At 43.1% G+C, this 12,547-nt stretch overlaps 1 protein-coding gene across 1 annotated transcript in view; it reads left to right on the top strand.

Moving 5' to 3' along the window:
- The first annotated feature begins 8,293 nt into the window (after nucleotides 1-8,293).
- The window catches only part of CNIH1 (cornichon family AMPA receptor auxiliary protein 1), a 27,896-nt gene continuing 23,642 nt past the window's right edge, over nucleotides 8,294-12,547 (top strand). The window contains exon 1 of the mRNA XM_007948347.2: nucleotides 8,294-8,374. Within this exon, the coding sequence (XP_007946538.1) occupies nucleotides 8,294-8,374 (81 nt within the window). The remainder of the gene's footprint in view (nucleotides 8,375-12,547) is intronic.

Genomic DNA, 12,547 nt, shown 5'->3' with positions numbered 1-12,547 from the left:
GTTTCCGAGGCAGTATCACTACGGAAGTAGGATTGCCCAACCTTCCTTCCGAGGAGTGGCTGGTGGGTTTGAACCGCCAGCCTTCTGGTGATCAGTCAAGTGCCTTAGGCACTATGCTACCAGAGCTCCTAAATCATACCTTAATAAAGTCTATTTCAAAATGAAGGAACTACTGTACTTGCAACCATGTGGATGGAACTCAAAAAATGTTATGCTGAGCCAAAAAATTCATACACAAAAACTACATACATAATTTCACTTAATGATGTTCAAGAATAGGTAAAATTAATTTATGGTCTAGAAAGCATAACAGTGGTTCCTAGAGAGCATGGGCCACAAGGGAACTTTGGGGGATGATGGTGATGATAGTGTTCTCTATCTTGTTTGGGGTGCTGGTTACATGTGTACACATTTACTCATTCAGCTATATACTTAAGACCTTGGCATTTCACCGACTTTGAATTTTACCTTAAAAAAAAATGTCATAAGCAAGAAAGAACATGTGAGATTTTATTATTATTGTTTTTTTCTATTGTGACTTGGGTGAAAATTTACAGAGCAAATTCACTTTCCATAAAACAATTCACATGTACTTTGTCTCATGACATTGACTACAATTTACCACAATGCAACAGCTCCCCTCCCACTTCCTCCTGATAGTTACCTCTTCCCTGTGTCCATCCCTTCATGCACTCCTGCCCCCTGAGCTGTCTCCTTGTGCGTAAATAGCCCTTCTTTCTCCCATGATTGAATCTCCGAGTGAGTCTACCTCAGGTAAATGTTTAATTCATATGCCTGGCTTTTGTTTGGCTGGAAGCCACAGGTATGGGTTCGATTCCAGACCTGAAGGGCAGCTAGAGACCATAGTCTCAGGTGTTCCACTAGGCTCTATCAGACCAGCAAACATGGTTCCCCCCTCCTTTTTTTTTTTCCCAAATGATTTTGAGTTTTGTTCCAACCTGTGAGATTTTTGACTGAATCATTTCTGTATATGAATCACTATCATCATGATTGTGTAACAGGCACTCACTCCAAGGGCAAAGGGCAGGGTGCATGACACAGTCACTGATATTGAGAACCACATCCTGCTGGATGTACCCAATGCTCTCTACTTGTAAGTAGCCTTAACCCAGTGTTTTAGAAATACCTGTAGTGAACAGAAAACAATGAAGAGTCATCAGCTTGCCACAAACAGAGCAACTGATAGTCATACACCACTATTGAGGGGCAGGAGCCATCTCTCCCCAAAACCTCAGGGTGAGGAAGGGCTCCTTCTGTGAGCATACAGCACTGGAGCCAGGAACCCTTGAATAAACCTGAGCTCTGCCAACAAGAAAGAAGGGGGCCATGGATTTGGGAGCAACTAATACCCTCCCTCCACCGACCACATATTTCCTAGCTTCATAGCTATTCCTTGTGTTTTGGTTCTCTGTTGTTGTTATGTGCCATCAGTCAGATCCAACTCATAGTGACCCCTCCTTCAGTTTCCAAGGCAGTATCACTAAGGAAGTAGATTGCCCAACCTTCCTTCCAAGGAGTGGCTGGTAGGTTTGAACTGCCAGCCTTCTGGTGAGCAGTCAAGTGCCTTAGGCACTACACCACCAGAACTCCTTTTGGTTCTCTAGTGCTGCTATAGTAGAAATACCAGAAATGTATGGCCTTAACAAACAGGAGTTTATTCTCTTACAATTTAGGAGGCTAAAAGTCAAAATCCAAAGTGCCAGCTCTGGAGGTTGGGTGAAGACCCCTGGACCTTGGGTTTCAGCTCTGCCTTGTGCTCCTGGTCCACTGGAGCTGGACGCATTCCTTAACTCAGGCAGCTACTGGCTGCTGAGGCTGACAAACCCAAGGTTGGCAGTTAAAATGGCACAATCCCAAGATTAGCAGAAAACATAGCAGGGTACTAGTTCAGGTCCAGGAACAATCCCAATATTGGCAGGGAATATGCCAGACCACTGAGATGAGGACTCAGCCAAACGCAGGATCCTGATGTGCCAAAGGCCAGAGGCCTCTCTCAAAGCTTCTCCTTATGGACTGGAAGCAGGCCACACCTCGAAGGCGGCTACTTTGTTGTTCACAGCAGATTCCACCATGCAGTTGATTACCAATCCTGTCATGGGGAGTAACTACATCCAGCTGCCCAGCCACGCAAACCCATGACGCAGCCAAGTGGACACATAACCTTAATTACCACCCCTTGCAAAGGTTATGTCTCAGTCACATGTTACGATTCATCTGCCTGCCACTACCACTCATTCTCAGGTGAAATTGCTTTTCCCCAAAATACGCAAACTTCTCTGGATAATTGGGAACTGCTGGTGTACAATTTTCTGTACTTCAAGGTTCATTCCCCTTGGAGATGTCTCTTACACAAAGTAAGAGCCCAGACCTTTCCAAAGCCCTATAGGTAACTGAGGGGACATGGTCCCCTATTGCTCTACCTCTATGGTAAACCTTGAGTTGGTTGAGGTCAGATTTACACTAACACAAGGGTTTTCCCTTTATGTTACCACCATGTCTTTAAGTATCCCACACAACCCATTCCCCTATTCTGGGAGGCTTATGAGCCTCCTGGGCCAAAGAATAAAGATTATCTCTTCAGTGTGGACCAGATAGGGTGCTGACAGTGGCAAGCATCACTTCCACCTGAATGATCCATGGGTAAAGTATTGCAGTTCTCAATGGACAGCAATGCATAGGAAAACCGAGCTCAGCTGCCAAACAGCTTCAGGGGTCTTGGCAAAGTGTTGCCTGTTCCTGTGGAGGACTGTGACTTTCTTGAGCTCACACTCTCCTAACTGATTCACACCTCCCCTTCCCTCTTCCTCAACCTAGGCTTTTTCATCTAGTCTGGGTTCAAGGAGAGCTAAAAATTCTCTCAGGTGTGTACCTGAACTTTGTCTTATTAGACTAGATGCTTCGAGCACAATCGTGGACTTTGTTGTCTAGTGGCTGACACCATCACTACCTCATCAGGATTGGAGGAAGACTTGTTGACAATCTGTGATATGGTGAAAGTAAAAAGGACTTGAAGCACTTAATGATGAAGATCAAAGACTATAGCCTTCAGTATGGATTACACCTCAACATAACCCACCAAAAACCCACTGCCAGTGAGTCAATTCCAACTCATAGCAACTCTATAGGAGAGAGTAGAACTGCTCCAGAGGGTTTCCAAGGCTAGAAATCTTTACAGGAGCAGAATGCCTTTTTTTCTTGTGGAGCAGCTGGTGGGTTCAAACCCCCAACCTTTTGGTTAGCACCTTGAATGCTTTAACCACTGTGCCACCAAAGCTCACCTCAACATAAAGATAACAAAAATCTTCACAGCTGGATCAATAAGCAGTTATCATGATTGTTCTGGTTACCTAGTGCTGCCCTGACAAGAAATATACCACAAATGGGATGGCCTTAACAGACAGGAGTTTCTTCTTACAATTTGGAGGCTTTAAGTCCAAGTTCAAAGTGCCAGGCTCTAGGGGCTGGGTGAAAGCCCCTCAACCTTGGGCTTCAGCTCTGCCTCCTGCTCCCGGCCCACTGGAGCTAGGGGCATTTTTTCACTCAGACAGCTGCTGGCTGCTGAGGCTGAGAAGCCCCAAGGTTGATAAGTAAAAAGGCATAGTCCCGATGTTACCAAATCACACGGCAGGCGATTTGCAAGCTATTGCATTAAGTCCATTGCAAGTCCCAAGGTTGGCAGAGCACAGCAGTCTGCTGAACAATGACATGGCTACATGCAGGGTCCAAGTGTGCCATAGGCTAGAGACCATTCTCAAAGCTTCTCCTTATATATAGGAAGCAGACCACATACCCAAAGACAGTTACTCAGCTGCTTGTGGCAGATCCCACCATGGAACTGATTGCCAGTCTCATCATGGGGAATAACTACCACCAGCTGCCCAACCACTCAGCCAGGCCCAGCCAAGTTGACACACAAACATTACCACAGTGATAAACAGAGACAATATTGAAGTTCTCAAGGATTTCATTTTACTTGGATGTACAATCAACACCCATGGAAACAATAGTCAGGAAATCAGACAATGTATTATATTGACTAAATCTTTTGCAAAAGACCTCTTTAAAATGTTCAAAAACAAAGATGTCACTTTGAGGACCAAGGTGCACCAGACCCAAGCCATGGTATTTTCAACTGCTTCATATGCATGTGAAAGCAGCACAGTGAGGAAGGAAGACTGAAGAAGAATTGATGCCTTTGAATTATGGTGTTGGTGAAAAATACTGAATATACCATGGATTGTTAGAAGAATGAAAAAAATGTGTCTTGGAAGAAGTGTAGCTAGAATGATCCTTAGAAGTAAGGATAGGAAGATTTTGTCTTCTGTACTTTGGATAAGCACTTATGTACGTTCCCTGGAGAAGGACATCATACTTGGTAAAGCAGAGGCTCAAGGAAAAAGAGGAAGGGCCTCAACAAGATGGGTTGATACAGTGGCCACAACAATTGACTCAAACTTGATAATTAACGTGAGGATGATGCAGGACTGAGCAGTATTTTGTTCTGTTGCCCATAAGGTTGTTATGAGTTGGATCTGAGTTGATGGCACCTAACAACAAAAACAGCCTGACGTGAAGGAGTCGTGGCAGCACAGGGGTTAAGCACGTGACTGCTACCTGAAAGATGGGCAATTCAAATCCACCAGCTACTCCATGGCAGGAAGACTTGGCAATCTGCTCTCATAAATATTACAGCCTAGGAAATTCCATTGGGCAGTTTTACTCTGTCCTATATTGGGCAATCTACTTCTGTAGTGATACCATGTTGGCTACTCAAGGAGGGGTTGCTATGAGTCGGTTCCGACTCGACAGTACATAACAACAACAACATATTATTATTATTCAGAGTCTTATAAGGTGGCTGGGAGCTCTGGTAGTGTGGTGCTTAAGGCATTGGAATGCTAACCAGAAGGCTGGCAGTTCAAACCCACCAGCCACTCCTCAGAAGGAAGATTGGGTGATCTACTTCCCTAGTGATACCGCCTTAGAAACCCAAGAAGGGGTTGCTATGAGTCGGATCTGACTCGATGGCAGTGAGATAAGGTGGCTATGAGTTGGGATCAACTCGACAGCACAAAACAACAGTGGCTGACCTGTGTCTAGTTGTCTTGGGAGGGAGCATAGGCATTAGGGGAGTGGAGGCAATATGATGGGGAGATAGTTTAAACAAAGGAATTTTGATTGGGGTGGTAGAGGGAGAGAAGCATTATTACTTCTTTGAAATATCATTTGGTCCCCATCCATGCACACACACATAGAAGCAGGAACTTAACATGTATGTACTGCAAAGTACTCCCATGAGCTGAAAGGGTTAAGGCATCTTCCAAAGTGACTGGGAATGGTTTGGGTATAGATTGTTCACTGAGTGCAATAGTTGTCAACATGTCAGTTGTTGCTGTTGTTGTTGTTATGTGCCATCGAGTCAGTAAACTCATTATTTTCCCCACCAACTGCCTTGTCTGTGTTTGGCCCATCTAATTAGCCCTTTATCCTCATTACAATAAATGTATTCTCTAATCAATTACCAAAACCAAACCAAACTTACTGCCTTTGAGTCTATTCTGACTCATGGTAATCTCTATTGGGTTACCAAGGCTGTAAATCACTGATATTGAGCAAGCAGACTGCCTCATCATTTTTTTCTGTGGAGCAGCTGGTGGGTTCAAATCACTCACTTTTTGGTTACCAGCCATCAATTCTTTTTGGTACAGTGACTCTGTATTCCTTCCATCTTCTTTTTGATGTTGATGTCATTCAATAATTTGCCCATAGAATCCTTCAATATTGCAACTTGAGGCTTGAATTTTTCTTCAGTTCTTTCTACTTGAGCAAGTTCTTCCCTGTTTGTTTTTCTAACTCCAGGTCTCTGCATAACAACAACACTGGACAGTTTTTTTTTTTATTATAATATTATATAATATTATTATAATACTTTGTTTTCTTAATTGCCCTTTGAAATTTTCTGTTCAGTTCTTTTACATCATCATTTATTTCATACACTTTAGCTACTCGGTTCAAGAGCAAGTTTCAGAGTCTCTTCTGATACCCACTTTGCCCTTTTCTTTCTTTTTAATGAAGATTTCCTTTCTTCATGTTTGATGTCATCTAACAATTCGTCTGGTCTCTACTTCCGCAGAGATACTGTCTTGGAAACCTAAGGAGGGGTCAACCCAAGGAAGGGTCATTATGAGTCAAATTGACTCAACGGCAGTGAGTTTGGTTTTGGTTTTGTTGGTCATTAGTGCTCAATGCATCAAGTCTATACTTGGGATGGTCGCTAAAATCAGGTGGGATATAATCAAAGTCGTATTTTGGTTATCGTGGACTTGTTTTAATTTTCTTCAGCTTCAACTGGAACTTGCATAAGAGCAATTGATGGTCTGTTCCACAGTGCCCTTGGGCTTGTTCTGAGTGATGATATTGAATTTCTTCATTGTTTTTTTTCACAGATGTGGTTGATATGATTCCTGTGTAATCTATCCAATGAGAGCCATGTGTACAGTCACTGTTATGTTGTTAAAAAAAAAAAAAAAGTACTTGGAGTGAATGATCTTGCAAAATACTATCATGTGATCTCCAGCATCATTTATATTATTAAGGCCTTATTTTTCCACCTACCAGTCCTCCCAACTTTCACTTTCCAATCGCCAGTAATTATCAATGCATCTTGATTGCCTGTTTCATCATTTTCAGACTGCAGATATGGGTAAAAATCTTTAATTTCTTCATTAGTAATTTGTGCATAAATTTGAATAACAGTTATATTAACTGGTCTTCCTTTTAGGCATATGGATATTATCCTATCACTGACAGCATTGCACTTCAGGATGGATCTTAAAATGTTCTTTTTGACAATGAATGTGATGCCATCCTCTGATTCCTGGCATAGTAGGCTGATTCAAAATAGCTAATACCAGTCCATTTCACTCACCAGTGCCTACAATATGGGTCTTCAAGCATTCTTTTCATTTTTGATGACTTCCAATTATCCTAGATTCATACTTTGCACATTCCATGTTCTAATTATTAATGAACATTTATTTGCAGGTGCTTCTTTTCATTTTGTGTCTGGCCACAACAGCAAATGAAGGGACAGGAAGTTTTACTCTATTCACGTCATTAAGGTCAACTCTGCTTTGAGGAGGTAGCTCTTCCCTAGTTTATTTTGAATTCTTTCCAGGCTGAGGGTCTCATCTTCCTGCATTACATCAGACAGTGTTCCGCTGCTATTCCTATCCAACAGTCTCCCGCTGTTTTCACTGGCCAGTTTTTTGGAAGTAGATTGCCAGCTCCTTCTTCCTAGTCTTAGTCTTGAAGCTCCTCTGAAACCTGCCCACCATGGGTAACCCTGCTGGTATTTGAGATACCATTGGCATAGTTTCCAGCATCAGGCAACACACAGGCCACCACAGTACCACATATTGACAGAAGAGTAGTGGGACATCTGCTTACAGAGTTACAATACTGTATTTCTTTCGGTGTTTGTTTCTGGCTGTATACTAAGTTCTGAGGAATTAGATACTATATTGTTAACATTTGCATTTCAAAGGGAAGAATAGTACCTGGAACATATTGTTGTTGTTGTTATGTGCCATCAAGTCGGACCCGACTCCTAGAGACCCCTCCTTGGGTTTCCCAGGCAGTATCAATACGGAAGTAGATTGCCCAACCTTCCTTCCGAGGAGTGGCTGGTGGGTTTGAACCACCAGCCTTCTGGTTAGCAGTCAAGTACCTTAGGCACTATGCTAACAGAGCTCCTCTGGAACATATAGACACGCATTAAATATTTATTCAAAGAATAAACAAGAAAAGGAAGGAAAAATAAATTAACTCTTCAGATAATGAGTGCTCTGGTGGTGTAGTGTCCAAGGCATTTGACTGCTAACCAGGAGGTAGCGTAGTGGCTAAGGCACTTGACTGCTAACCAGGAGGCTGATGGTTCAAACCCACCAGCCACTCCTCGGAAGGAAGATGAGGCAATCTACTTCCGTAGTGATACTGCCTAGGAAACCCAAGGAGGGGTCGCTATGAGTCGGGTCTGACTCGAGGGCACATAACAACAACAACAAAGATAATATAAGTGCAATGCCCACGCTGGCCATGAGAGGGCGCGGATGGGCCCGGGCTAATGCGCAGGCGCGTTGGAGGGGCGGGCGCCTCTGAGGCGGCGGCGGTCGCGGCTGTGGCCGGGGGAAGTGAATGGTTTTACCCAGAGGGCCCTGCGCCGCCTTTCTCCGCTGCCAACAGCACTGCTCGCTGCTCCTCCTCCCCAGCCATGGCGTTCACGTTCGCGGCCTTCTGCTATATGTTGGCGCTGCTGCTCACCGCCGCGCTAATCTTTTTCGCCATCTGGCACGTGAGTAGGGGCCGGGGGAAGAAGGGTCAGGCGGCTGCGCAGCCCCTGGTAGCTCCGGGCTTGCGGTCCGGGCCTCGACAGCCACAGGAGGTAGGCGCGCCCAAGGATGCGGCCGGGCCGGGGCAGCGCTGGCCGCACAACGAGGTTCCTCGCGTCCTCCTAGCGCGGGCTGGGGACTACGGTTCCAGGAGGACCCGGGTGTGCAGTATGTAGTCAGACGCATGTGCCCGTAGTGTCCCGGCCCAGGCCGAGTACACCGCTACTCCTCCTACCAGGCTGGGTGGGGCGGTCGCTGTCCAGACAGGCCCGGCGGGATAGCGCTTCTCTTTTACCGGCCCGCATCCCTGCATCCTCCGAGTGGATGTCAGGGGAGCCGAGGGGCATCATACATACTTGGTGTGTATGAAGTTCTGCGAGTTTTTATTGTTTAATTCAGATGACTTTTTTTTTTTTTTGCCGGGTGTCCGCAAGAGTTATGGCCAAAATGAGATAGTTAAACATACTTTAGATTAATTTTCAACTCTGCTTTTCAGCCCTTGTGAGCACTTAAAGTAGAATCACCTTTTTTCGAATTCTTGCTTCCCAGTGAACTTCGATGCAGGTTGGAGTGATTACTTTGCTGCATCTTCGCGCTTGTGATTTAGAGGAACCCTAAATTGTACTTTGACCGCCAGACTTTCTCAAGGGATAGTCTTGCAAGCCGTCTCTGTATTCCGGATACTTTGATTTAGTAGTTGTTGTTGTTGTTGTTATGTGCCGTCGAGTCGGCCCCGACTCATAGCGACCCCTCCTTGGGTTTCCGAGGCAGTATCACTACGGAAGTAGGATTGCCCAGCCTTCCTTCCGAATTTAGTAGAGGGAATTTTAATTTACTTTTGAAAATGCTCCGAAACTTTAAGCTTTTGTGGAGCAGTTTTACTTCATGTTACTAACATTATGTTGCAAGAGAGAAGCAAATCCTTACTGCTCTTTTTAAGGAATAAATTCTCTGTGACAGTTCTACAAGAGATTTTTAAGGATTACTGTTTCTCTGGCACAAACTTAGAAGTGTTGAGAACCCTCTGGAGATCAACATTCATTAAAAATTTATCGCATGTCTTCTGTAGTTTCCATATTCCAGTACATTCTGGAATATTGGTCCTAATTTGAATGATTGGGCATGTTTTCCCTGAGGTAAATACAAATCAGGTTTCACCATTCCCTTTAACAAGCATTTGCTTATGGAACACATAGAGGGGAGAGTAATTTAAATGGCAGGAGTGTCTTGTGTCAAAAAGGTCTCGTAAGTGCAGAAATATCACAAATTCATTCCTTTATGCTAAAGAGTGTCATCAAGTTTGTAATTATTTTAGAACCTGACTGCTTGTATAGTGGGAAATGCTTGTGCAGGCTGTTAACTGTTTTTTCAAAATGCTTGTTATTAAGAAGGCTGCCTAGTTTCTGAAGCTCTTCTTTAGTGGAAGAACAATAAATAATTTTGGGTACAAACCAGCCCTGCCTTAATAAGGGTGGTGTGAAATGCAGTGTGTGGTTCCTTCCTAGCTATAGAATTCTGTAGATGTAGCTTTAAGACTCTCAGTATGACAGGTGCTTCTTGTTTTCTGGGATGGTGGGAATTTGTGGAAGTGATCTGTGGAATGGCCTTTTTTTTTTACATTTTGAACTCGGCCCAGATTGTGTTTGAGTTAAGGAAAATCCAAAATTTACTTTTTAAGTGGATAATTTAGTTTCTGCTTTGAAATGAAGAGTATGTTTAGGTGAAGTAGATAATTTTAAGTCCTATTATTGAATTACAAAAAAAAAAAAAAAATTGTATAGATGCCACAGATTAGTGGAGAGCTTTTATGTTTAGTGGTTTCTTAGTGATTCAGAGGATTACTGTTATTCCTTTGGGAAAAAATTCTAAATAGTTTTAACTTTTCTATTATCCACCTAACCATAACCCTTTCATGACTCATGGGATATACAGCACCCACCTAAATTTTCCTCCTCTGGGGTTTATTGGGTATCTGCTTTCCCACTGATAGTGCATGCAGCTGTCAGAAAGGGACCCGTATAACTGAAATGGAAAAAATGGGTGTGTGCTGCAAATTGCTGTTTTCGCAGGGTATTGTATGAAGTGATGCATCCTGGAGGTGTAATTTTGCAAAACTTTTGTCTCTCTTGTCTTTTTTACTGGGAGATAAGCCTTCTAAGTATATTTCTGGGTACCTGTGTGTTATTTGGAAGTTGGCTTTCTCATGATGATTCCATGTTCACATGAATGCCACATTTTCAGGTACCCTAAATGGTATTCACCTGTCAAGGTGGTGCAGGGTCCATAGGGACATATGTATCCACATAATTTTATCCCCTAGAATCCAGAGTAACAAGTGTGTCCTACATAATTCCATCCCACAGTCCAGAGGGACATATGGGTCCCTCATAATCTGTAACAAAATCTCAGAAATTGTCTTTGATTCAGCATGCCTTCCATTAATGAAAACACATGGTATCACCAAAAAATTCAAAGTGGAAAATAATTGGGTCATGAAAGGTTAAATTTATTTTCATATCTAGTTTATGTATCTTATCAGAAGATTCATTTAGACATTTCAACTATAAATTCCAAAAATCTTATTTACATTAATCATTGTATGCAGGATTTTATTTTATGCTGATGGTTATATCTACCAGCTTAGTCCTAATGCATGTATGTGCTTAATGCTCTGGAGAATAGACTTGAGAGTATAGACTTTTTTGAAGGTTAAAAATGATGCAGAAGTTGTTCCCTAAATGCTTGTATCGAGTTTGAAGTTATCCTAGATTGCCACTGAGTTGATTCCAACTCATAGCAACCCTGTAAGGTAGAGTAGAAATGCCTCATAGGATTTCCAAGATTGTATGTCTTTACAGAAGCAGACTGTCACATCTTTCTTCCTGTGGGGTGGCTGGTTTGAACTACTGACCTTTTGGTTAGCAGCCAAATGCTTTAAGAAGATAGATTTACTTTTTTTTCTTTTCTTTTTTTAAAATTAATTAATTAATTAATTATATTGTGATTTGGGTGAAGGTTTACAGAACAAATTCACTTTCCATACAGCGGTTCACATATACTTTGTCTCATGACATTGACCACAGTTTACCACAATGCAACAGCTCCCCTCCCACTTCCTCCCCATAGTTACCTCTTCCCTGTGTCCATCCCTCCATGCACTCCTGCTCCCTGAGCTGTCTCCCTGTGCATAAGCACCCCTTCTTTTTCCCATGATTGTTCTCTCCAAGGAGTATATCTAGTTGAGGTAAATGTTCTACTCATATGCCTGTCTTTTGTTTGGCTGGAAACCACAGATGTGGGTTCAGTTCCAGACCTGAAGGGCAGTTAGGGGCCATAGTCTCAGTGGTTCCACCAGGCTCTATCAGACCAGCAAACCTGGTCCCCCCCTTTTTTTTTCTCCAATTGATTTTGAGTTTTGTTCCACATTGTTCCCCTTCTTTATCAAAGATCTCCTACATAGATCCCCTTCCAAGTGGATGACAGTGGTAGCCAGCACCATCTAGTTCTTCTGGTCTCATAGTTGTATAGGCTGCAAATGGGATGGTGTACCAGTCGCTAGGACTAATTGTTTCCATGAATTTTGGTTTTCTTCATTCTTCTTTGGTCTGGACAAGGAGAGACCCATTGTTACATCTAGATGTCAGCTTGCTAGCTTTTTAGATCCCAGTCGCTACTTGCCAAAGTAGGAGGTGGAACAATGTTTTGTGTAGTATGTTATGCCAATTGAGCTTGATGTCCGCTGCAACTATGGTCCTGAGCCCACATGTTCAACTACTTGGTCCCTCTGGGTAGCTGGCTGTGACCAAGCTGTGACCACAACCTTGCCCTTTGTCAGCTCTATGATACACCTGGGAATTCTGATCATTCACATAAACTTATAGGACCATTGTCTGCCAACCCTATATATGATCTTGGATGTACTTCCCATTTCATAGACATACCTAATTGTTACCTGTCCACCCATCTATCCACCCATATACCCATGTTAGCCTTCACTGACAGTGCAGTACTGTATGTGCAAAAGGGTTCATATTTGTTGTCTGTCCCTCCCAAGTACCTCTCTATGTCTTTCTCATCCTCAATGCTGCCATATTGGTCACTCACATTTGGTACATTGCCCTTCTCTTCACCCAAAT

This window comes from Orycteropus afer, unplaced genomic scaffold (assembly GCF_000298275.1).
Source record: "Orycteropus afer afer isolate SDZICR_OR568_19922 unplaced genomic scaffold, OryAfe1.0 scaffold00214, whole genome shotgun sequence".
Taxonomy (NCBI): Eukaryota; Metazoa; Chordata; class Mammalia; order Tubulidentata; family Orycteropodidae; genus Orycteropus; species Orycteropus afer.
The sequence above is the reverse complement of the archived record's forward strand: the minus strand, read 5'-3'. Positions and strand labels throughout refer to the sequence as shown.